The 24,407-nt window shown below is 33.7% G+C and overlaps 2 protein-coding genes across 8 annotated transcripts; one reads left to right on the top strand and one right to left on the bottom strand.

The window, feature by feature from the left end:
* The first annotated feature begins 2,642 nt into the window (after nt 1-2,642).
* LOC8267569 (phosphatidylinositol N-acetylglucosaminyltransferase subunit C) lies at nt 2,643-6,898 on the top strand. 4 transcript variants are annotated; one of them, XM_048372661.1, is made up of 3 exons: nt 2,643-2,863; nt 5,795-6,236; nt 6,353-6,491. In XM_048372661.1, the coding sequence occupies exons 2-3, from the start codon at nt 5,933-5,935 to the stop codon at nt 6,430-6,432; spliced, it is 384 nt and encodes a 127-aa protein (XP_048228618.1). In that variant the 5' UTR covers nt 2,643-2,863; nt 5,795-5,932; the 3' UTR covers nt 6,433-6,491. The 4 variants fall into 4 exon arrangements, with proteins under 4 accessions (XP_048228618.1, XP_048228617.1, XP_015580234.1 ...); XM_048372660.1 differs by adding an exon at nt 5,389-5,529 and having other exon boundaries at nt 2,648-2,863; nt 5,795-6,898; XM_015724748.3 differs by adding an exon at nt 5,354-5,529 and having other exon boundaries at nt 2,648-2,863; nt 5,795-6,898.
* A 447-nt stretch (nt 6,899-7,345) lies between these two features.
* LOC8267568 (protein SUPPRESSOR OF FRI 4) lies at nt 7,346-13,772 on the bottom strand. Of its 4 annotated transcripts, none has more exons than XR_007215446.1 (7): nt 13,397-13,772; nt 13,175-13,275; nt 10,806-10,923; nt 9,151-9,569; nt 8,701-8,855; nt 8,125-8,615; nt 7,346-7,837 (listed from the first exon to the last, which is right to left on the bottom strand). XR_007215446.1 is itself a non-coding variant. In XM_015724763.3 (7 exons), the coding sequence occupies exons 1-7, from the start codon at nt 13,588-13,590 to the stop codon at nt 7,766-7,768; spliced, it is 1,113 nt and encodes a 370-aa protein (XP_015580249.2). In that variant the 5' UTR covers nt 13,591-13,772; the 3' UTR covers nt 7,346-7,765. The 4 variants fall into 4 exon arrangements, 3 of the variants coding, with proteins under 3 accessions (XP_015580249.2, XP_002528158.3, XP_015580248.2); XM_015724763.3 differs by having other exon boundaries at nt 8,562-8,615; XM_002528112.4 differs by having other exon boundaries at nt 7,346-8,615.
* Nucleotides 13,773-24,407: the final 10,635 nt, after the last annotated feature.

Here is a 24,407-nt window from a genome sequence, read left to right as displayed (position 1 = left end):
TGACCATAAAAAAAGGTTGGCTGCCTGAAATGGACTAAGCACTCAAATTCAACTACAATATCAAACAGAAGGTTAAACAACTCTATAGATACTGAAAAAACAAGACATAAACTAGCATTACATTCAATCTAGTGGTATATTAAACCTCTTGCCAAGCATTTCCATAGACAGTTTAATTACATTGGTATGTATGTCTTACAATTTGAGATCATATACAAGCCAACAGAATGTTTAATATCTCTTTAAGTATTCACTGAACTAACTTTGGAAAGAAAGAAAATGATGAAAGTTGTTTTTATTTGTATGATATTTATATACTTTATATTCACGACATGTTTAAAGCGCTGAAAAGATTGAAGGTCAATAGCAAGTCTAATTATTAAAATTCACGTGCATCATCATATGTGGGTGAAAAAGTAGCCTTATATAATAAGGCCAAGAAAGAGTTAATAGGTTTCTCAAGGATTTGACACCTGCTTAAAACATGCTGAAATCGATAGCACGAGTCTATTCCTGTCCTGTATCATTCTCAAGAGCAATTGCTGGTAATGCTCGTTGTTCAACTATACAACAGGTCTTTCCAGCAATTGCTGGTGACCCAATGGAACAGTAGTTTATGATAAGAATACTTGTGAAGACATAAGGAGAGGTTTGTCCCCTTTCGGGTTCTATACTTCTGTTGGTTGTTAGATACTGAATGGCGGTAAGAGTGGCGGTATCAATGATACTGCAATGGGGACAGCGGTAATCAATACTGTTGATGATGATGACCGAATTTCATATTAAGACAATGAGGCCAGTTTTAATTAATCATGGATTTGAGAGAAGATTTCTCTAAACTGCTTCTTTAGTTATAAAAAAGAAAAGGGTTAACACTACTATTGCATGAAAATTTATTCATACTTGTACAGCTTGATTGCTAGAAAAGTAAACTCAGGGGCTGGCCCTCTTTGAAAGCACTTCTCCTTTTTCATTTTCTATTTTTCTATTTTGGTGACTGAGATGGCGAGAGACCTTTGAGTCAGCGCCCCAACTCACGCTGATCTTTTATGTAACAAAATCCTGTTCCTAAAAAAAGAATAATATTTTAATTTATTTATTTTACTGCACGAAAGGAAAGTAAAATTAAACTATATACTAAAAGACTATACAAAAAGTGAAAACTTTACTCTAGTTTGAGAAAAAAATAATAATTTAATTTTTAATGAATTTAATACTTGATACGTGTTAAGGATTAATTTTTATCAATGTAGTTGTTTGATTATGTTGACTTTGAGCGGATGACAGTGGTTAATTTTATCAAAATGCAAGAGGTTTCAACATAATAAACAAAATATAGGACAACTTGTGTATTAAATAAAAAATCAGAGGTAAATAGTACTTATAACTCAATATATGCAACTGTCATTTTATGGAGATTTTAGCGGGAGAATTTTTTAGTATAAAGTTACAAAATGAAAAGATGAAAATATATTTTTTTAAATATTGAGAGATTAGTAGTGTAATATGAAAATATACAAGGGCATATGGTAATCACTGCAAAACTTTAAACTTGAGTAATATAATCGTAAATAGGAATGACAGTCCGGCGGTTGTTATCGGCTACTCATCCCAATTGCACCATAATGGGATGAATTTGGATAGTAAGAAACAAGTTTGTGACGGGTTTGGTTGAACAGGCAGATACCCATTATCTAAACCTGATTATGCAAATAGATACAGAGTATCTGAATCCGGTACTTATTTAGCTAAACGAGTATTGGATAGGATACTCGCAGATACCCTATCCTCTTAAACCCATTAAGAATATTATTCACCATCTTGTTTTCCATAGGATTTAAACCTTAAACTTTTATCCTATCCTCTTAGACCCATTAAAAATATTATTCATCATTTTATTTTCCATGGGACTCGAACCTCAAACCTTTTATAAAAAAAAAAATCTATGCTACTAATAAACCATTTCTAATTAATATAATTTTTTATTAATTTTACTACATCATCAATTGTCGTATCTATTAACGATTTATTGGCATAATACTTACTAAGATATAAAATAATATTATAATAATCTTTTATTAACAAATTAAATATGACTTATAGGCAAAAAGCTAAAAGAAAACTAAATTTCATAAAAGAATATTATTATAATACTCAACCAACCTATTAACATTATTAACTTATATGACTATATAATACTAATATGACATTAGTCATTTTTATTATATAATGTTTACTAGTAACATATCTTTTAAATAATTAATATAATATATAAAATCTCATACTATTTTATTATATAATAAAATTTAAATCTTAACTTTTATTTTTATATTTTAACTAATTAATATCACTTTTATTCTTAAAAGAAAGCATTACTAAATATATGTATTGTGTTATTATATTTAGAATTATAAAGGTATATCATATAATCTAATTTTCATTTTCACAATGAATGTGTAAACTCAATGTTTGTACGGAAAAAGTATTATATATAAATTTTTTAGAAATTATTTTACTAATAAAATACAAATAAAAATATTATATTTAAATTTAAATAAATAAAAATACTATATAATTTTAATTAAAACTACTTTTAATCCAAACTACTTCAAAACTACATAGTTTTATTGTAATAAACTAAAACAAAATATAAAACACATAGTAGAATCTTAGAAATTCTAGTTATATTTCCATCTAAACCTCACGGCCTCCACCCTCTCAAGCCTCTTTGCAATCACCAAAAAGTTGCTGCCCATCTGCTTGCGCCGTCGCCGTCGCCGTCGCCCTTTCTGCCATCGCCGTCGCCCTTGCTGCAGTCGTCTCCTCCCTCGCAGCAGTCGGCTTCCCCCTTGCCGGTCGTCAGGTATATTGTTTTAATTTGGCATTTATTATTTTTGTAATTCTATTGTTAGATTAAAGTAAATGGCAAAAGCTTGTTTAAGATTGATTTTTTTTTTTTTTCCTGTTTGATAATAAAATGTGGAGATGGATGCCAAAAACTTGTTTAAGATTGCTTTTTCTATTTGATGGTCACTTTCCTTCCTGTTTTAAGATTGGTTCTTCCCGATACCTCTTTGCTTTGATTGCTATGTCGGTTTGTTACTGGTACTGTGGGTTTGTGTATTTTTTTCTTTTCTTTCTTAGAATCTTGTTCAACTGCAGATTGTTTCTTATAATAATAGTTGTAAATAGATCTATTGTAAGAGACATTGGTGCATTCTTTATGTTAAAGAATTGCAAATGAAACATCAAGAGATAACAGTTTGTTTGGTAATGCATATCGGTATTTACTGGAGTGCCTCTTGGAATGTTCAATGCTGCATTTTATGGCTTACAAAATTCACTGGTTGAGAAAGGGGGTGTTCATGATGTTTTCAATGTTGCAGGAGCTGGTTGGTTACATTTGGTTTAATTTTGTAATAACTCATGTCCTCTAAACTGATTTTGAGACTTTAGATACTAAATTGTTCAATTGAACAGTTTCATGTGGTGAAAAGATGGGATTTTTTTATTTTTTTTTATTTTTTATTTTTTATTTTTTATTTTAGCTTATTGTTAATAATGTTGACAACTTTTCTATAATTAAAATTGTATTTTATTTAGTTTTTATTATTTAGAACATTATTTTATATTTTTTTTGAATCTATGCTTGGGTTGTATTAATATATCCAACATTTAGTGTTGGATACTTAAATTTGATTAGTTTATATTTTATATTTTTTGTTTTTATTAATTTTTGCTAATATATTTTACAATTTAACTATTGTAAACGGGTACCTATTTAATTTTCCAAATATTTATATAAACGGGTACTTAATGGGTAGGGTCCCCACTAGACATTTGAATGTCCATAAAAGATATTTACTAATTATTTAATTTAAACGGGTTTTAATCGGTTCGGGTAGTATATATGGGTATTCTTATTCGGATTTGGGACTGGTTCGGATAACAAAGGCAATCTCTTAAACGGATTTGGAACGGGTTCAGTTAGGTGTCTTTTAATCTGGTTCGGGTTTGGAAATTCTTAAATGGGCGGGTACCCTACCCATTGCCATTCCTAATAGTAAACTTTTACAATATCACAATTCATTTCCTCTCACAACTTTTGGAGTTCTAAACCCAAAGTCTTTCTATTTTCATTAAATTCAATGTTAAATCAAGGATTGCAGTCTTTTCATTAAAGAATGTACGTCGAATTTTGGTTTCCAGCTCGGGTAAGTGATTTTGTATTTCTCTCTTTACCTGTTTTTGTTTTCTTTTAATTTCCTAAAGTAATATATGCTCTAAATGAAATCTGTCCATACATTCAAAAATTGATGATAATATTCAGTTCATTGTCTATTAACAAATTCAAATAAACTTGTTTTGATTGTTAATTAGCTCGGCCAAATTTGACAGCACTATCGAAAGAACCTGAAATCTAACATATGTGACCTTTCCAAACATGATAATTGACTAAATTGCATTCAATTGAATTGAATTCTTGTATAAGGTTGCAATAGCATTAGCTGTTACTAGGTGATTCTGTCTTCTTATTAGTCTCCGATTCATGGCTTTTTTAGTCTCCGTTTTCGTGCTAAATGCTTAAGAAATTTATTTCTTTAGATGTTACTAAAAAACATCAACGTATCTGATTGCCTTCTTACAGACACTGGTTTAATAATTTCTCAATATTAAGACATGTCAAGTGCATTTGTGATATTCTCAAAATTATTAGATTATGTTATCATGATTTAATGGTATTTTGAACTTCTATTTTGATTTTCTAGCAATAGCAGAGCCTTGCTATGGATGACTGAAAGTAACCAATCTAGAGCAATTCTAGGGAGATTAAGTTTCTGGTGTTTAAATAGTGGTACAACTAGGGGTGATTGACTTGGAAAAGTGGAGTCGTTGAGTATGAGTTGGGGGTGAGAAACTGAACCAATTAGATTTTAGTAAAACCTGAAAGAAAACAGAGCAATAACTAAGGAGGATTTTACCTCACGATTTTACATGTTTAATATCTTTTTCTTTTACTTCTTATTGATAGTAGAAGCATCATTTTGTTAATCATGGTGAGGCATGGAACTTAAACTATGTTAAAGAAAGAACAATGAGGAAGGAGGATTTGCTACATGATTCTGCATGTTTAACTTTTATGATATTCTTCTTGATTAATAATGTTGAGACATGGAACACCAACTATTTGAAAGAAAGAAGAGTGAGGAGGATTCTACCTCACAATTCTGCATGTTAAACTTGTAATCAACTAAAGATTTTTCTGGATCTTAGAAAGTATCAGTTCACACGTCATGGCGAGGCATGAAACTCCCAACTATCTTCTCATCTTATTTTATAACTTTTTGTACAGAAAATTTGAATATCATTGAAGTTTGTAATGTACAGTCTTGGAGTTGTATTCAGTGTTTTATCATCGAGGCTTTTGGAAATGGTTGACCATAATTGAGATGCATCCATGCACTGATGGGAGATATTCCATAGAACCGTAAATAAGAATCGGACAACTTATCAAATGAATGATAGGAGGTGAAATCTTATTTTTCCATCAATTCTGTTTATATTTATTTCTGGATGAACTTGTCACTATTTTGGAGGATGAGAACATTGTTAATGTGACATAATCATCTATGATGCTTGTGGATGGGGAATAGGAGATTATCTATTGCAGTGGATAGGTTTTGTCATTGGTGTCATGACCAATTTTATTAATTACTAATTGTATTTCTTCTTCTTGTATTTCTGTTATGCTCCATTTACATGACTGTCATCTGTATTGCATACTCTATAACAGGTTATGGTGTTATATGGATCATCTGACGGATCAGAAGCCCTCAGAGAGAAACTAGATCTGGAAGGACGGAACACAAATTTTGCTTTTGTTGATCATTGTCAAAATTTAAGTCACCTGCACACATAGTAGAGTGGTTGAATGGCTATGGATATCAATATTAGTGAAAGCTCTTCTCCATCTCGTCCTAAATGGAGAAAAGTGGCATACGGAGGGATGCAACCTGGGTTCGATGACAACCATACTGATGATTCTTTTCTTGAAGATATGGTTATGAATGCTAGTGTTGTTAAACGTGACCTGCTGAAGGTGATGCAAGACTCGGTTTCCATTTCGCAGTATCTGTGCATTGTTGCACTTGTTGGCTTGGTTTGGACCTATACCCTGCAATCCGTCCTTAGTGAAACTTCCCTCTTTCTTCTCGACGCGAGCCTTCTTGGATCAGGTTTCATTGTTTTGCTTTTAACAAAAGAGATGCTTTCAGTCAATATTCTCTTCCACTATATTCTCAATGTCTCTTTTTTTACGACTGGGTTATATATGTTGGCGCCACTTTATCAGACTCTCACAAGGTCCATAAGCTCAGATTCTATCTGGGCAGTAGCTGCTTCACTTATCATCCTTCACCTCTTCCTGCATGACTATTCAGGATCCACAATACGAGCATCGGGGGCTCTGAAAAACCCAAATCTAATCAGCTGCGTCTCTCTAAATGCCTCCATTGTTGCCTCGGTTTTCATTGCATCTCGGCTTCCATCAAGGCTGCATGTTTTCGCCATAATGTTGTTTTCCTTGCAAGTCTTTCTATTTGCTCCCTTTGTCACATACTGCATTAAGAAATACTCCCTTTGCCTGCATCTTTTGTTTTCGATCGGATTGATGGCTGCTACACTGGCTTCAGTTTATATGTTGCATAGGTTACTCTTCGTACTATTTTTATGTTTGTTGGTGTTTGTGAGTGTAGTGTGCCCATATTGGCTCATTAAAATACAGGAATACAAGTTTGAGATTCATGGTCCTTGGGATGAGGCTAAACTCTGTTTTGATATAACAGATTGAGATTTTGTATGCTATTAGAAAATCAATAGAACGTCATTTTTCCTTTTACTCTAAATCTTTTATTTGTTACCTTTCTTTTCGGTGTTCATGGACCTGAATAGTGGGGTTATTATATTTAAAATGCCGTTAATATATACATATATAACCGTTAAATAATATAGATTTACCTGAAATTCACAACTCATCCATAACTGAATATAGTCCACTGTTTAAACTTTGTAGAAAATACTTTATTGGAAGATGGTGATGGTGCAAACCCATTCCATGCTTTTAACCCAACTCAAGCTGAAAAAACTTATTCAATGGCACACATTAAATTAGCTTTCTGGTGCAACTAATTAGATAGTTCAAGAGGCAGATTAATTTAAATGTGGTCTAGGATTTCTGGGTATGACTGGCAAGGATCCTTCTGCATCTGAGAATTCACAGAAGGGGCCTAACAAAAAGATGTATATAAAGCCCCATTGTATCACTCTGTCCCAGCTTCAGCCCCTCTAGTTTCTAACATAATAATGAATTGACAATTGTTACCATTAACATTATTTTGGAAAATAATTGAAATACATACCACCAAAACAAATGATGGACAATTCTATGTTTCTAAGTCACCAGGGGAAAGAGAGGCCCCAACAATTCGGCACCGGCTTGTCAAGGAAGACTCAAAAACCCTATCCTAACAGACTTGTGATGAATAAATAGAAGAAAACGAGATCAAAAAGATGCAGAACCGATCAGCATCTGTCAAGAAATTTGTTGCATGCTAAAGAATGGCTCTTCTACCTTGCTTTCTTGTAAAGAGTACAACATACAAGATTGGTTCTCCGCAGGATCCAAGCAATGACAACTATGACAGGACCCAGTCCAATTCATGCAATCCTGCAATATCGAGTGTTGAATTCGTGGCCATTGGTTGATCTAGAATGCCATTCGACCAGCAAGCCTGCTTTCCAGTATCCTTCTGTCAATGGCTGCATCAATTGAACTCATCTGAAACATGCACCAGCAAGGGAAACGGTCAAAAATTTGTACTGTGACCATAAATCAGTTGACAAACCAGATTTATTAAAGCTTGGTCCTATGCAAAAGATACCAAACTTTGAAAGAAGCTGACCTGGGCCAAGTCTGAATTCACGGTTCGATGATAAAAATAAATTGTAATGAGCAAAAATCTGTTGGGTATCATCTTGTTCCACCCAAACCCCCACACTTCGGAGTTAAAGCATAGGGCATGTAAATAATAAATAAATTCAAATTCTAAATCAGCAAATACATACACTCCTTAACTGAGAAGGATGCTAGGATGGAGAACCCTCGAGTTGATTCCAGCAAGCTTGTAAAAAATGGTAATTACTAACTACCAGCATAAACATTCACACCTACTTGAATCTTCAGACAACCACAAATTAGGTGGCGTTGACATGCAAAAAATAGAATTGCAGAGCAACAAAAGGAAAAAGAAAAAGATAATAGCATGCCCTCAGTCGATAAGTTTGAAATTCATCACATACTGACCTAGAGGCATATATTTTTTACCAACTGGGGGGTTCTTAATAAAAGAAAATAGAGGAATCGAAAATTCATACAGGAAATACCTCTCTAAATAGGTATCAATGTGTAAACAACTGTATCTGAGAACACAAAGCATAAAGCCTACCCATCTGGTTAGATGTGTAAACCAACTCCAAACATAAAAGAGGTAGTCACAACTTACCTGGCTAGTTTCATCATGCACCTGATACTTTGCTAAGGACATTCTTCTTTCCTCCTGAAATATTTTAAAGTATTAATATAACAACTAAAAGATAGTCACTAAAACCAGAAGGATTATCCTTAATACAGAAGCAACTTACCATGGACATTGCTTCATCATCCCAAACTAAATAGACCTCATTAACAGCTGGCTGGGTCACAGGAGCCTTATTTGCAATAACTGGGGGTGGTCCAATAGAAGGACCACCGGTATTTGGACCAGAGGCATAAGAATGTGAATTGGCTAATGTTCCACCTGCAGTAAATACATACGAGATAACAAATTAGGGGGGAAGCTTAGCTGGACCAAATTCCCAAAAGGATCAATAGTGCACCATATATAGAATTCTTAATAGCAAAATGGAACTCCAGGATACGCAAAAGAAAAAACAAATTACAAAATTGTTTCTTCTGATCAAAATTTGCCAATTCATTTCACAAAATGATTTCTGCACCAAAAACTTTTCAAAATTAACATAATATTGCAAATAGCAAATCCATATTGGTAACTTATATCCTAGTATCAATTAACAATGGACAAGTAATCAAACCTGGAATACCTGGAGTATGGTAGCTAGTTGTTAGAGAATTGTTAGCACCTGAAAGCACATCCACAGAACCTTTAACCTCTCCAAGGGTGCTTGACGGAATATTTGGTGTAGGTAAATGAGTAGAAAATGGTGAACTTTGAGGCAAGTTATTGCTTATGACAGGAAATAATGGTTGTGATACAGGAATAGGTGGTGTGGATGAGGGCAATCCTGGAGGAGCTACTTGGGAAAGTTGAAGAGCAGGCGATGTAGCTGAGGGCAGAGGTGGCCTCACATTTTGCACTGGAAACAATGGCTGCTGTGCATATCCTGTGGGAGCAGTAGATGGTATTGAAACAGCAGGAGGCTGTGAGAACCACGGCTGTGGTCGAGAAGGAACTGGCCAGCCAGCAGGAGGCACCGGTACAACAGAACTGTAACTGCAACAAAAATATAGACAACTATGCAGCCGTGAATGAATAAATAAAAATGGGTTTGTGTAATCTTAGAACAAAAGTGCAAATGTGAGAATGTAATACTGTTGCATTAAGCCCTTGGATTTGGGGCCCAAAACAGTTTTATCTGTAAAACTTTTCTATTCAATAATCTAGCCCGAATATCTTGGTATTTATTTATTTAATCCAACAAAAGTATAACTGTTCCTCTGGAGAAAGCCTTCCCCAAACTTAACTTGAACTTTAACCCTTTCATCCTACAGAAGTCCCAAGGAACAAACTGCTCTATTCAGGCAGAACCAAACATAAAGCCTCACCAACCACACTAAGTTTTTAACTTCCAAGTGAATCATGGGAAAGCATAAATAGAACTCATAGGCTTGACCTAACTTTAGAACTATCAATGGCCAAATACAGAAATGAAAATATACACCCAAAACAACTTTGGGATAACCTCTTAAGTAGCCTGATTAAGCCAAGTCTTCTACGAATAAGTCTGCAATATCTCTGACCAATAGAATAAAGACCTATATCTCTAACCCATCATCTATTGGCTGATGCAGCCAGCAGCTGTAGCACATTTTAAACTACATTCTGAAATGTTTGTAACTAACTTATTTCTTATAGGTAAGAGTATGACGTTTAATGTCACATATTCCAGACATATTTAAGATGTAATATTAATACAATTATACTAATGTTTAAAAATCAGAACATGATGCTTTTACTTTTGAATTTGTCCTATTAAAAATATTATCAATACAGATTAAAGAAAATAAGTGAATTTATTCACTTCCTTTTAATTTTCACTCAAGAATCTAAATGCCATATACTTTGTCTTTTCTTTTATATTTTTTCTCCTCCAATCACAGTATTATGATCTGATATTGTCTTGACATATAAGAGGGCAGTCAAGAGAAAATCTTTGTTACACTTTAAGTTTTAATAGTAGCCTGTAGTGGAATGGGAAAACACCACAAAATTAATGATGTAAAATATACTACTAATACTAAAAATGCACCATTGGTAGATTAGATTGTCCCTATCAATCTCATTTAAAATTTTGCATGAAGTACAATTATTGCATACGATAATTGAATCATGTCCAATGCCAGTGGATCTGATGGAAAGAAAGATACTTTTATCCACCAGTTGCATATTGTAAAATCTAAAAGGATAAATGAGATCTCGCGGCAAAGGAACAGAAATGTGGAAACATACATTGGTTGCACAACGCCTAAAGTTTGTGGAGGATATCCAACACCCACTGGTCCAGGCATTATACCACCAAGCGGAGATGGAAGATCCACTTTGGCAACTTTTGATGGGTTGTCTTCCTCTGCAAGAAAGTTAATAGTGTGAGAAAGGAATACTCCCCACCGACAGTGTGTATTCACATATTTTGCAGACCATGCATGCTAACCACTTCCATTATGAGTCACTTTCAGTCGCTTTGGTTAAAACAGACTAAGATGCTAAAAGAAAGTAAGCATTAGATTGCTTCTAAGAAACAGATTACATTTATCTAGCCTAGCTCCAAGAAAGATTAGAAGTCCATATAAAACAGAGAAGGAAATGATATCAGATCAAATGATTCTTAAGTTGGAACTAACTGATCAAAGCCATTTTTCATGTTAATATGTAAAACTTGACAGGGTTTTTAATTTGAAGCAGAACAGATCTTCAAAGTAAAAGCCAATTGACCAGACATTTGCACATATATCAAATCATACCAAACGAAATAAATATATTAGAGTACAAAGTTTTATTGTTTAATTATCATGATAGATTAAAATCACATGCATAAAAAAAAGTACATTGTGAATTCAACTACATGCAGCACTAATCTAAGGCTATGTTTAGTGAGAAGGATGGAAACTAGAGAGAATAGAAGAAGGCTAGAATGATGGAACACAAATTATCCATCTACCTGTTTGATTAGAAAAGGAAAACTAAAAACTGGTTTAGTCTGCTTTGTTCATTTGGAAGAAAATAAGAAAGGAAGGGAAGATGTAATAATATTATAGTAATATGAAATACATAAGCCTGAAGCTGAATTAGAAAAACGATAATACTAAATTTTTTTTAAATTCAATAAGCTATCTTTCTTTGCTAAAGCCTCCCATTTTGGGCAGATAAAAAACAGTAGACCCATAAGGGACGGTCCACTATCCTTCTCTATGAAACCATTCGAATAAACAAAGGAAATAAGCCGTATCCTTTCTCTCCCCCCTTTCCTATCCACTCATATTTCCTTCCAACCAAACATACTGTAACATCACCTAGGATCAGCTAGTCAGCTACAGATACCCTCATATCTTCAACACTGTGTATTGAGTTACAACCAGACAAACCCTCTCTAATGCAAGGAACTTGAGAGAACTGCTTCTATAGGAAAGGCAATCAGTTACAACTAACAAAAAATAACATTATGAAATTAGCAAGATTTCCCTCCCAACGTTGTATTAAACTGATTTGCTAAGCCCATTAAATTGATGGCCATTTTACATAAGTTTTTGAAGGCCAACAATCTAAGCAACACCAACGTTGTATTAAACTGATTTGCTATACCTATCAAATTGAACCAGAATGAATAAGAAACTAGATGTCCAACTATCAAACTAAACCAAATTGAAAAGGAAACTATAAGTCAATTCCAATGTTGGCAATTAATTCTTGCTATCCAAAATGATCTTATAGCTAACCACATGAATGACAGTCAAATTTGCAGCAAAGATGACCAAACCTATTAGTTACTATTTATGTTAAATGAAAAAAGAGAATCCATATATCCGACCCTAATAATTTGGGATCAAGGCTAAGTAGAGTGGAGCTGGCTTGTTGCAAATTCCATACCAACTCCGAGTCAAGCTTCGGCAACCCAGACTGTAAAATGTTGGCAAGAAGTTTATTAAGAAACCTGATAGAAAATTGGCAGACTAACTAGTCAACAGAAATGCCAGTGAGTCACTCAAGTTGTGTGCCTACATCAAACAGGCACATGTTTCCAATGACTTGGAAATACACGAGTTGGAGCACCTCAAAGAACCTTCTACAATGAAGGGCACGGATAGGCACTTATTTCGAAAAGACGGAAACCAATATCAAAAGTACAATCAGACAAGTTTTCCAAACTACTTAATTGGGTTCATAAAGCCCACACCAAACATAAGTTAGGCGAAAATTGCACTTCAGCATCCCAATAATAGACAATTATCAACAGCTCACCAGCTTCTCAAGCTAACCACTATCTCCAAAGTCATATAGACACAATTTTCTCAAACTTGCTATCCCTTCACAACACATAAGATTCTTCCCCATATAACACTTATTGAATTTAAATCCACAACAGACCAGCCAATTTGCTAATTCTTTTTTCTCCAATGCTGCCCAGGTGATTCCTAGGCCTAGAAATATTGAAGGGTCCGAATGAATGCACAAATCAGATCCTAATATCAGTTTTTCTAAAAATTTTCAGCAAAAAACGCCAGAATCCTAAGCACTAGAAAGGCAGGCAAATGGAAAAGAGAAATTGCGAAGATGCTCAAATAAGCACATCTATATAACTAGGAGTTATAAAAGATTATTACCTTCGTCTCCGTAGTGTGCAGCCAGTACATCAGGTGGAATTCCTTGCATTCCATAAATTTCAATATCAGTTGATTCTCTTCCAGGTTTCGCATTCGGAACCCTAAAATCAGCACATAATAATTAATTACCCTAAAAACTTTCTTCTTTTTTTTCAAAAAAATTGAAGAAAACAGAAGAATAAATAATTCATAAGGAATTAAGAGAATTGATTAAGAGATTACTTGGTGACGCTCTCTTTGTGAACCTGGAGGACGTGGATAGCCATTCCCCCAGCAGTAGAAAGCTTTTTGTGACAGACATGGCACTTGAAGTGCTTCGCCTTTTGATGCTGTACTAATATTTTCTCATCGTCGAATTCTCTATCGCAGTAATAGCACCATACCTTTGATGCTACTCTCTTCTTTTTCTTTCCCATTTTACCCCTTCCTCTCTGTCTTCTCTCTCTCTCTTCTTCTTCTTCTTCTTCTTCGACAATGCCTCTGTCTGTAATCTGATAATCAAAAGCCGATTGTTTCAAATTAGGGTTTTTGTTCTTTTGGTTGCTTCTGATTTCTAATCTCCTTTTTGACGAGGATGATGAATGAATTTAATTATTTATTAGAGAATTCCGAACGCTGACTTACCACGTCAGCTTTAATATTTCACCCGTGGTCTCGTGGGTCCCACGTAAATACCTGTACTCTTTTCTAAAATAAAGACCTGCACATGCTGTACACGTGAGTTCTTAAGTCTTATTATATATCACGTGAAAATAGAAAACCTGGTAAGCACCTTTTGTTTTAAGAAATCACATCGACATCCCCAAAGATTTACTCTGAAAAGCACTTTCGTCCCTCTTCAAAAGTTGCCTTTTACAGCCCTGACATTTGAATAGTAGCAGACAGTTTAATAACTTCGAAATTTCATTTATGTATCTCTTAATATGCACCAACTTTAATTTCTATGTTTATAAAATCACAAATGCTTTGATTTTTGATATTTATATAATGACAAATATCTTAGTCCTCTACTTTTAATTTAAACTTTACGCTTAATCATATCTACTCTTTTCATTTTTAGTTAATTATTACTATATGTAATTTTTCTTTACTCTTTCATATGATCAAGAAATTAATTTGTTAAATATTATTTTAATCATAAAAAAAATACTTAAAATCTATATGGTGAATAACTATTTCCAGGAGTAAGCATACTTTGGGAAAATTCAGGAATTTGAAGATCTCCAAAATCATATTAAATATCAGAAATTTCAAAATTGGATCTCTATAACTGTATCGTAGTATAAAAATCTCTCTTCCAAATCATATACCAATTTTTCGGAATGGTTCGATACGGAGATTCGGGTCTAATAGGACGGTTTGATTCAGTATGGTACAGTACGGAGCAACAGAGATTTAGAAATTTTATATTTTTAAATCATTAAAACTATTTTTATAACTTAAATCAATTGGACTAAAATTAATTTAAGATTATACAACAAAAGATAAAATCATTACAATTATACTATACTTGTATTCAACAATTATATAATAGAGAAGTTTATTTTTAATTCACCAAGCTAATAAAAAGTTACATATTAAATAAATATGTATTTAATAGTTCAAATCCACTAGGTTGGATATTTGCAATATTTCGTTGTCCAACTAATAAATATAATTTCATCTTACTTCTAATACAGTATATTATTATTTGATTAAAAGACATTATTAATAAGAATTATTTTTAAATATAATTAATGTCATATTAGCACTATATCATAATAAGTTAATAAATTCATCTATTTGGTACCATAATAATTTTTTATTATTAAGATTTAAAAAAAAATTAGGTCCTATATCCATAAGGGGGCAGAACTGCACACTTTCGTGTTCAAAGCATTGTCTGAGTGAGTAGGCAGCGCCTACAAAGCAAAGCTTTCTTAAAGAGGCTGCGTTGTTTCCTTTTCGGCACCCGCCTTTTCTTGAGGTGTTGGGGCAAGGCAAGCCCCAGGAAAATATAGGTTGTCTTCCAACTTCATCTCAGCTAGCATCCTGCTCTCGAGGGAATGGAGTCTTGGAGCGAACTACTTCTTGATGTATTGCCCCAACCTCCGGAAGGGCATTTGGTTAGGAGCATTATTTTGAGGGAGGGAAAGCGTGGTTAACAAGCCACTCCGAGGAGGCGATTGGATTGGAGTGCTTTCATTAAATGATGCATGTGGGCTGAGCCATTCCCATCCTAAGTGGTGGCTTGATTCGACCTGGCCTAGTCGGGAAGAGATTCACATAGAGACTACTATTAGCCGGGAATATCTTTCTATTTTAGCTAGCAAGGGCGGACTTTCCTATGGTAGTCCCGTTGTGGCCTCTGATCGGTATACAAATATAAGAGTCCTCTCTCACTACCAACCAGTAGACATCTTCTGGTTGGGTCTTGCCAGTATCAACAACAAGAAAAAAAACAACTGGCGAGCAATTGAAAAAGGTTTATTCAAGAATCATTCTTCTAGTTAATTCGTTAACTAATTCATTTGATGCCTCTAAGCTCGACAGCCTCAGTGCAAAACGCCATCATGTGGCTCTTAGGTTAAGATTCCCTTTGTTTTACTAAAAATAGAAGGTGCGTAAATGGCTGGTAAGACTGTTGTGCGGCAGTGAACATAATCAAAAATCGACATTGGCCTAGGGTTAACTGGGGTAGTAAGGACAACCATGTTGTAAGTAAGGAATCCAAGGGAGTTAAGCCATTCTTTTGTAATAAGTCCACATGTCTATGCTTCTAATGGAAAGTCATGAGGTAAGAACATCCATTAAGGCATTGAGTGCTTTCTAAGAGTCCGAAGAAAAAGGAAGTGAGAGCACCAAGTGCTCGAAGAGCATATAGGATGCTTAAGTGAAGAAGAATAGGCTAAATGAATTATAACAATGTGAACTTGTAACTTTGCTAACAAATCAAGATAAGCTTAATGAATAATTAATATTGTAATAAAAATATAGAACTTAGTGCTTCTATTTTAAATTTGGGCCAATAAGCTTAAATTTTATTAGAATAAAATTATTAGATTTGTGTTTTGTAAGATTTTTTTATACTTGATTTTAAGTTTAAGCTTAAGATTTGAATTTATCTATTATAAAAATAATCATACATAAATAAATATAGTTTTAAATCGATTTTAGTTTCGGTTCTTCGATTCGGGACAATAGGGGATGGTTGGGTATGATTCTCGGTATGTAGAACTAATCAGATCCAGAATTGTACTAAATTTTTTTTTGGTATGATTTGGTTTGGAGAAATTCAAATGGTCAACGAATATTTTCGGTTCTAGATACATTCGGTTCAATTTTTCGGTACGGTTCGGGATCCTAATATAACAAGGAGTGCCGATGATCTCAAAAGTTCAAAAGATGAAAGGAATCCTTTTTTCACTAGAAAATCTAATCAAATTAGGAGTCCTAGTCTGATTCAAAGTCTAAATGAGATTGGGCTTAATCAAGACAATGGCTCTCAAGTTCATTTTATCAACTTAATTCAACATATGAAGACATGATCAAGACAAAATAAGCCTAAAATAATTAAGTCAAGCTATTTGGAGTCCAATATTCAAGAATTGGCCACTCATTACATGTTACTTAGACACAAATGTCATGCTTATTTTGTTGGCTAAGGTTGAACGAATTTTATAATACTCTATACATTTTTTAAATTTTGATTTTAATATTATTTTGGGGAATTTTAGTAAATAAGTATTTTGAATACTACGTTGAGCATTTAATATTTATTTTAGTGACTAATTAATATAAGTACCATTTAATTCTATTATTTCAAATAATTATAATATTGATTTTGGTGAATTTTAAATGTAGTTTTCTTGATTTTCAATAAATAAGTGAGAATTTTATTAAGTTAATTTTAATATGTACATTTATTTTTAAAATATAAATAGACCTAAATTATATTATTTATTATCTATTTGGACGATAATTATAGTTTTAACATGTTTAAAACTAATGTTGATTTATTTTAACTAAGGAATAAGTATTTTATATATATATATATATATATAACATTAAGGATGGGAATTTTGTTGCAGCTAAGCTTAATTAGAGGGGCTAAACTGCAATTTTCCCTATAAGAAAAAAGCCAACACCAGCCCCCTTTCTTTCTTTTCCTTCTTCCCATATGTCACATCTCCCACCAACATTTCCTCACCATTTTCTGCCATAACCACCATGCCAGCCACCATATCACATTTCTCTCTTCTTTTTCTCGTCGGCGCACCTATTTTTCATCTCCCTTCCTTCGTTGGACGTCAATCTTTGGGGAGGAAGAAGACGCCCCTTGCTGCCATCACCAATGCAGCCTCTTCTCATAATTGGTAGTCTCTAAACCACCTCACCAGAGCCGATTTTTCTCCACTGTGATCTGGCATTTTCCAGCAAGATTTAGGCTGCAATTCTAGTGTATTTGGACTTCATGCTACTCAAGCTTTGTGTGGGTGCTTTCGAATCCGAATTCCGACACTGTCAGCTTTCGGACTCTAGTATTTGCCAGACGCATAAAATTTTAAATTTTTAACTCGATATAATTTAATTGGACTTTAAAACTTTTTAAAAAAATTATCAAAAATTATTAAATCTATTAATTGGTAATTATAAATATATAATTAATTTAATTTCATTTATTAATAGATTATTTATAAATATTATGAATTAATTAGTATAATTAATTATTATTCGGTTTTGTAATAATTGTGGCTGTGAATAATTAAATTAGATACCGAAAAATTATTTGTTAGTTTGTAGTGAAATAAATATTATCGTTGGACTAATTATTATTAATTTTTAGATTGTATTGTGTTGCGGGGTCGGAAAATTTATATAGTTATGGGTGACCGACTCATGTGAATTATTTAATAATTATCTGAAGTGTTTTTAATAAGCTCTGGACCCATTCTATGAGAGGTAAACATCTGTATTTTAGAAAAGGTTTTGCTAAATTTTCGGTAGAATTTCCAAGTCGGGATCAGTCAGAATTTTTAGACAATCTAATTAGGAGTCTAGGCCTAGAATTAATTATGAAATATTTCATTAATTTGATTATTTTCGTGAACATATAATCCGACGGTTTAGCCAGCTCCGCCAAAGGCATAGGAGCACCTAAAGGAAATTCGGCAAAACTGTGAGTTAAAGTCATATAATCAATCGCACGTGTCATATCCAAAATTTAAATGCAATATTATTTGATTAATAATTATTATGATTATTATTCATAGTATTATTATTATTATTAAATTTTATTTTCATCATTATCAATATTATTATTATTATTATAAATATTGCATTATAGATTTTATGCCCTATATAACTGATGTTATTTAATTTTAATATGTAATGTTAAATTGAATGATATTATGATTTTTTATATATCATGTTACTTTTAATATTATTGATGCTAAATATTTAATGTGGCTCGGGATGAGACAACAATAGAACATGCCACCTAATAGGTTGCATTAGGATCGCGTGCACACCGATATAAATCACAGATAGGTAAAATGAAAATATTTATATGATATGCCTGGTCGAACATAGTTCTCTAGACTTATAGAAATCTTAATTTTTCGGAGAAAAGGTCCTTGGTCGAGCATTGCTCTCTAAGCATTGATTGTATTGGTAATTAAGTGACCAGACTAAATTTAAGAATTATGGTCGAGTTTTACTCTTTGGGCGAGTCTTATTGGAATAAGAGAGCCGAAAAGGCTTATAGAATCATAGTTTAGATTTCTACTGAGGTGTGCGTCCGATAAATGTTAAAATTATATATTTTTTGAATTATTGACATGACATGCGCTTTAATATTACGTAATATTTTATATTTATTTAAATAATTATTTTTATTTAGATGGTTGTATTTATTTTTAGATTATATAATTTTAACTCACTCTCAAGATTGACAGTCTCAATTTAATTTTTCAGGTGTCAACTAGGTCTTCTACAGTTCTTCTCCTTGGCAGCCTGACTTCCTCCTTCTTCAGGCTTAATATAATTGAATTTATTTGTATATCTGATTATTCAAAATCTAGATTCTCCACAATAGTGATTCTAAAATTTTTTATTTTCTTTTGGTATGTTAAACCAACTGGACAAGTGTTATCTAATTGAGCTGACAGGCTGATTTAAATATGTAGTATTTATGTGGTTGAATATTAGTAATGAAATATTGTTATAATGGATAAAATTATATCTTAATTGAGTTATTGATTAATCACGTTTGCTATGGGTTTCGGTGGCCTTATGCCTATCCATTTCCTAGCGCCTATCACAGGCCCACATATCGGGTCGTGACAAAGTTGGTATCAGAGCCTAGGTTTAGTTTTCCTTTAACCTAGGTTAGCATTCTTAGTACTGCAGAACTAGGATCAAATCCGTCTTTGTTTGTTTTCATTGACTCTAGTCTCAGCGTTTACCGTTATAGAGTCTGTTGTTTTTCTATTGATTTGTGAGCTTATCTTTGATACTATATTAAGGATAAGAGCAGTTGCGACCACAAGGTCAAAGATTTGTGATGAATTCTCTGCTTAGCAATGGTGCACTTTTTCTGTTAGATGTTAGAAGTAAGGTAAACTCATTGCCATTTCTAAAAGTGACTAGTGCACACCAACCTTAGATGCTTTGATTATTGTTTCGGCGATATGCAACACAATTTAGAGTTAGTACAGAGTGTAGTTACAGTCATCAATAATTTATCTCGTTACTATATCAAGTACCGTCTTAATGAGTGAAGCCGAACTCAATACTTAGAATGTGAGGCAGAGGTCAAAGCATATAAGGTTGAGTTTTATGGTTGTAAAAAGAATAAGAATAGTGGTTGGTGTGTATCTTTCGAGCCCTTAGAATTCAGAGAAGCTTAAGCGAGCACTGCTTATTTTTATATATAAAATAGAAGTGTTTCAAAATACAATATTGTGCCCAGTCCCGCAAAAAAACTCATTATGGCATTTCAATATTAGAGGTGCACATCAAATATCGAGTCTAGTATATTGTAAGCACCATAACTCATTTTCAGGACATGCGTCATATATCATATATTCTGTGTTAGCGCATTTTGCCTTAGAATTATGCATCGCAACCCTTTGGTGGTGAGGGGTATCATCACCTTAGTTGGCAATATTGTAGAATTTTATAAAAAGAAAATGACTAGAGATTTTATGATTTTATAAAAGTATTTTTCAAGATAATAATAATTATTAATAATGATTATAAATAAATAAATAATTCTTTCAAAGTAAATTGTGTTAGCTTGAGGCTCTCTGGATGACGGGCTTAATTGCTATCGAAATGGATTGGTGGTTCACAATGTGCCACTTTGGAGTGTAGAGAAAAGGAGGAGACTTTTAAGATTTCAATCGAGGTGCAGTTCTATTTTGGGATGATAAGACTTCAACACCTATATGATCTTGTATCAACTATCACAACCAAACAAATGCTACAATGGGGATGTCAGGGATATCTAGTACGTGTAAAGGACACTTCAATAGAGAAGAGTATAGAGTAGAATGTTCATGTTGTTTGTGGTATCTTGACATATTTCCAAAAGAGTTTCTAGTATTATCACCTGAGCAGGAGATTAAGTTATGCATCGATATTGTACCTCATACGGCTCCCATTCCCTTGCCACCTAGATTAAGTTATACGCTAATGGAATAAAAGAAGCTTAATGAGTAGTTGTTAGGTCTTTTGGATAAGGGTCTCATCAGACCTAGTAAATCTCTTTGGGGCGCTCAAGTGTTGTTTGTGAAGAAGAATGATATTCCTTGCACCTTTGTATTGATTGCATGCAGCTGAATAAAGCGACCATTCGCAACAAGTGTCTGCTTCCTTGTATAGATGATTTTATGATAAGCTTCACGGTGCAACATGTTTCCCTTATGACTGATTTGAGATTCGGGTATCATCAGTTAAGGATGCATGATGAGGATGTAACCCGGGATAGCGTTTAAGATTCGCTATGGCTGTTATAAGTCCTTGATGATGTCATTTAAATTCATTAATGTGCCTTCAGCCTTTATGGGTTTTATAAGTAGGGTGTTTAAGCCGTTCCTGTACCATTTTGTAATTATGGTTATTGATGATATATTGGTACATTTTAGAAGTGAAGATAAGCATGCATGGGATTTGAGTATGGTTTTGTAGACTTTGTGAAAGCATCAGTATACGCTAAATTTTTCCAAGTGAAAGATTTGGTTGGGAAGTGTGGATTTTCTAAGACACGTTATGCCTGAGAATGGTATTCAAGTGGACCCCATGAAAGTGGAGGCAGTGACTGATGGGTAGAGATCGACTTAAATGATGGAGGTTTGCAGCTTTCTGGGTTTGGCAGGCTACTATCTTTGATTTATGCATGATTTCTCAAGGATAGCGGCATCTTTAACTAGGTTGACTCAGAAAAATTTCAAATTCCAATAGAGTGATGCTTGTGAGAGAAGCTTTTAGAAGTTGAAAGGTTATTTGACTTCAGCTCCAATTTTGACCTTACCATATGGAATTAGTGGTTTCACCACATATTATAATGCTTCAAGAGTGGGACTGGGTTGTGTTTTGATACAGTATGGTAAAGTAGTGGCTTATGCATTTAGGCAATTGAAGAGACATGAATAGAATTATCCCACTCATAATTTGGAGATAGCAGCTGCAATTTTTGCTCTTAAGATTCAGAGGCACTACCTCTAAATAGAGAAGTGCGAGATTTTATATGGATCACAAGAGTTTGAAATATATATTCCAGCAGAAGGAGTTAAAACTAAGCCAGAGAAGGTGGTTGGATCTTCTGAAGGATTATGATTATACTATTCTTTACCATCTGAGTAAAGTAGATGTAGTGGTAGATGCTTTAGGCAGGAAGTTGGCAGGTAGCCTTGCTCACATCAACACAAAAAAACACATTTGATTAAAGAGTTGCATGAGTTATGCAATCAAGGGTTACAGTTGGAGGTATTGAAATCAGAAGTGTTGTTGCCACATTTCAAGGCTCGGTCCGTACTTGTTGACAGGATCAAGTCAGCTCAGAGTTAGGACCCTCAGCTAAGGAAAATCTGGAAAGAAGTGTAGCAGGGTCAAGCTAATAATTTTGTTATAGATGATGATGGTACTCTAAGGATGGGCAATAGGTTGTATGTTCGTGATGTGGATAATCTCATAAAAGAGATCTTAGAAGAGGCTCATTACACAGCTTACAGTCCACAACCAGGCTCTACTAAGATGTATCATGATCTGAAAGACATTTATTGGTGGAACAGGATGAAGAAAGATGTGGCAGAGTTTGTTTCCAAATGTTTGTCAACAAGTTAAGCTTGAGTATCCAAAACCGTCAAGGTTGTTGCATCCACTTTCTAATCTAGAGTGGAAATGGAAAAGGATTACTATAGATTTTGTGTTGGATTTGCTTACCACTTCGGTAGGATATGACTTTATTTGGGTGATTGGGAACCGGTTGACTAAGTCAGCGCACTTTCTACTCTTGAAGACTACTTATTCAGTGGCTAAGTATGTAAGGGTGTATCTGGAAAGGATTGTAAGTCTTCACAGAGTTTCTATTTCTATAATGTTTGATAGAGGACTACAATTCACATCGAGGTTTTGGAGGAAGCTACAGGAAGAGCTTGGTGCTATATTGGACTTCAGCACAGCTTTCCACCCCCAGACTGATGGTCAGTAGAAAAGGACAATTCAAACTTTGGAAGATATACTTCGAATGTGTGTTATGAGTTTTGGTGGTCAATGGGATTGGTACCTGCTATTGATTGAGTTTGCTTATAATAACAACTATCGTGCGAGCATCGAGATGGCTCCTTATGGGACATTATATGGCAAAAAGTGCAGACCTCCTATATGTTGGGAAGAAGACGGTGAGCGGAAATTAGCAGGAACAGAGTTGGTTTAAATTACTTCAGAAAAGATTCCTACTATTCGCGAGAGAATAAAGATAGCTTTTAGTAGGCATAAGAGTTATGCGGATCCGAAGCAAGAGCACATAGGGTTCAAAACTGAAGTGTATGTATTTATGAAGATATCTCCTATGCAAGGTGTGATGCGGTTTGGTAAGAAGGAAAGTTAGCACAATGTAATGTGTGACCCTTCGAGATTGTTGATAAAATTAGAGAGGTTGTATATAAGTTGGATTTATTGTCGAATTCCTCACATGTGCATTTTATGTTTCATATATCTATGCTGAGGAAGTATATTTTAGATCATTTGCATGTGTTGCAACCTCAGTATGTGGAAGTGAGTGAAGATTTGACTTATATGGGGCAGCCAGTCATGATTGTGGATATTCATATTGTTGCAAGGAACGCTTTTATAAACAAATGTGCTAGATTATCAATAGATTGAATTTGATGAACATCTAAAACTCCTTGCTTTTGAAGCTCATGTGTGAAAAAGAACTTTGGCAAAATGTGTTTGGTTCTATCTCCTTTAATATATCCTCCTTTGAGTTGTGCAATACAAGCAACATTATTTTCATATAGCACAATTGGGCTTCTTTTATCAAATGGAAGATCACATGTTTCCTTGATATGTTGTATCATAGATCTCAACCATATGCATTCTCTACTAACAACGTACAATGCCTATATTTCAGCATGATTAGATAATATGGTAGTTAGAGTTTGCTTAGTAGAACGCCAAGATATAGCAGTGTCACCATATGTAAATAAGTCACCCATTTGTGATCGAGCTTTATGTGAATTAGATAAATATCCAGTATCTGCATATCCAATTAATTCTGACTTCGAATCTTGTAGATAAAATAAGCTCATATTTGATGTACCACGTAAATAATGAAAATTTTATTTTACAACATTTCAATGTCTTCGAGTTGGTGAGGAACTATACCTTGCTAGCAAATTTATATAAAATGTTATATCAGGTCTTGTACAATTAGCAAGATACATTAATGCTTCAATACCACTAAGATATGGTATTTATAGACTAAGTATTTCTTCACATCTTTTTGAGGACGAAAAAAATCCTTTTTCATATCCAAGTTTCTAACGATTATGGAAGAACTCATTGGATGAAATTTATCCATATTAAAATATTTTAATATCTTTTCAATATAAGTCGATCGATGAATAAAAATTCCTTCAAATAAATGTTTGATTTGTAGACCGAGATAAAATTTTATTCATCCTAAATCTTTCATTTCAGACTTATTTTTTAAATAAGTTATTATTTCTGTCAACTTTTTAGGAGT

This window comes from Ricinus communis, chromosome 4 (assembly GCF_019578655.1).
Source record: "Ricinus communis isolate WT05 ecotype wild-type chromosome 4, ASM1957865v1, whole genome shotgun sequence".
Lineage (NCBI taxonomy): Eukaryota > Viridiplantae > Streptophyta > Magnoliopsida > Malpighiales > Euphorbiaceae > Ricinus > Ricinus communis.
This window is presented reverse-complemented; position numbering and strand designations above follow the sequence as displayed.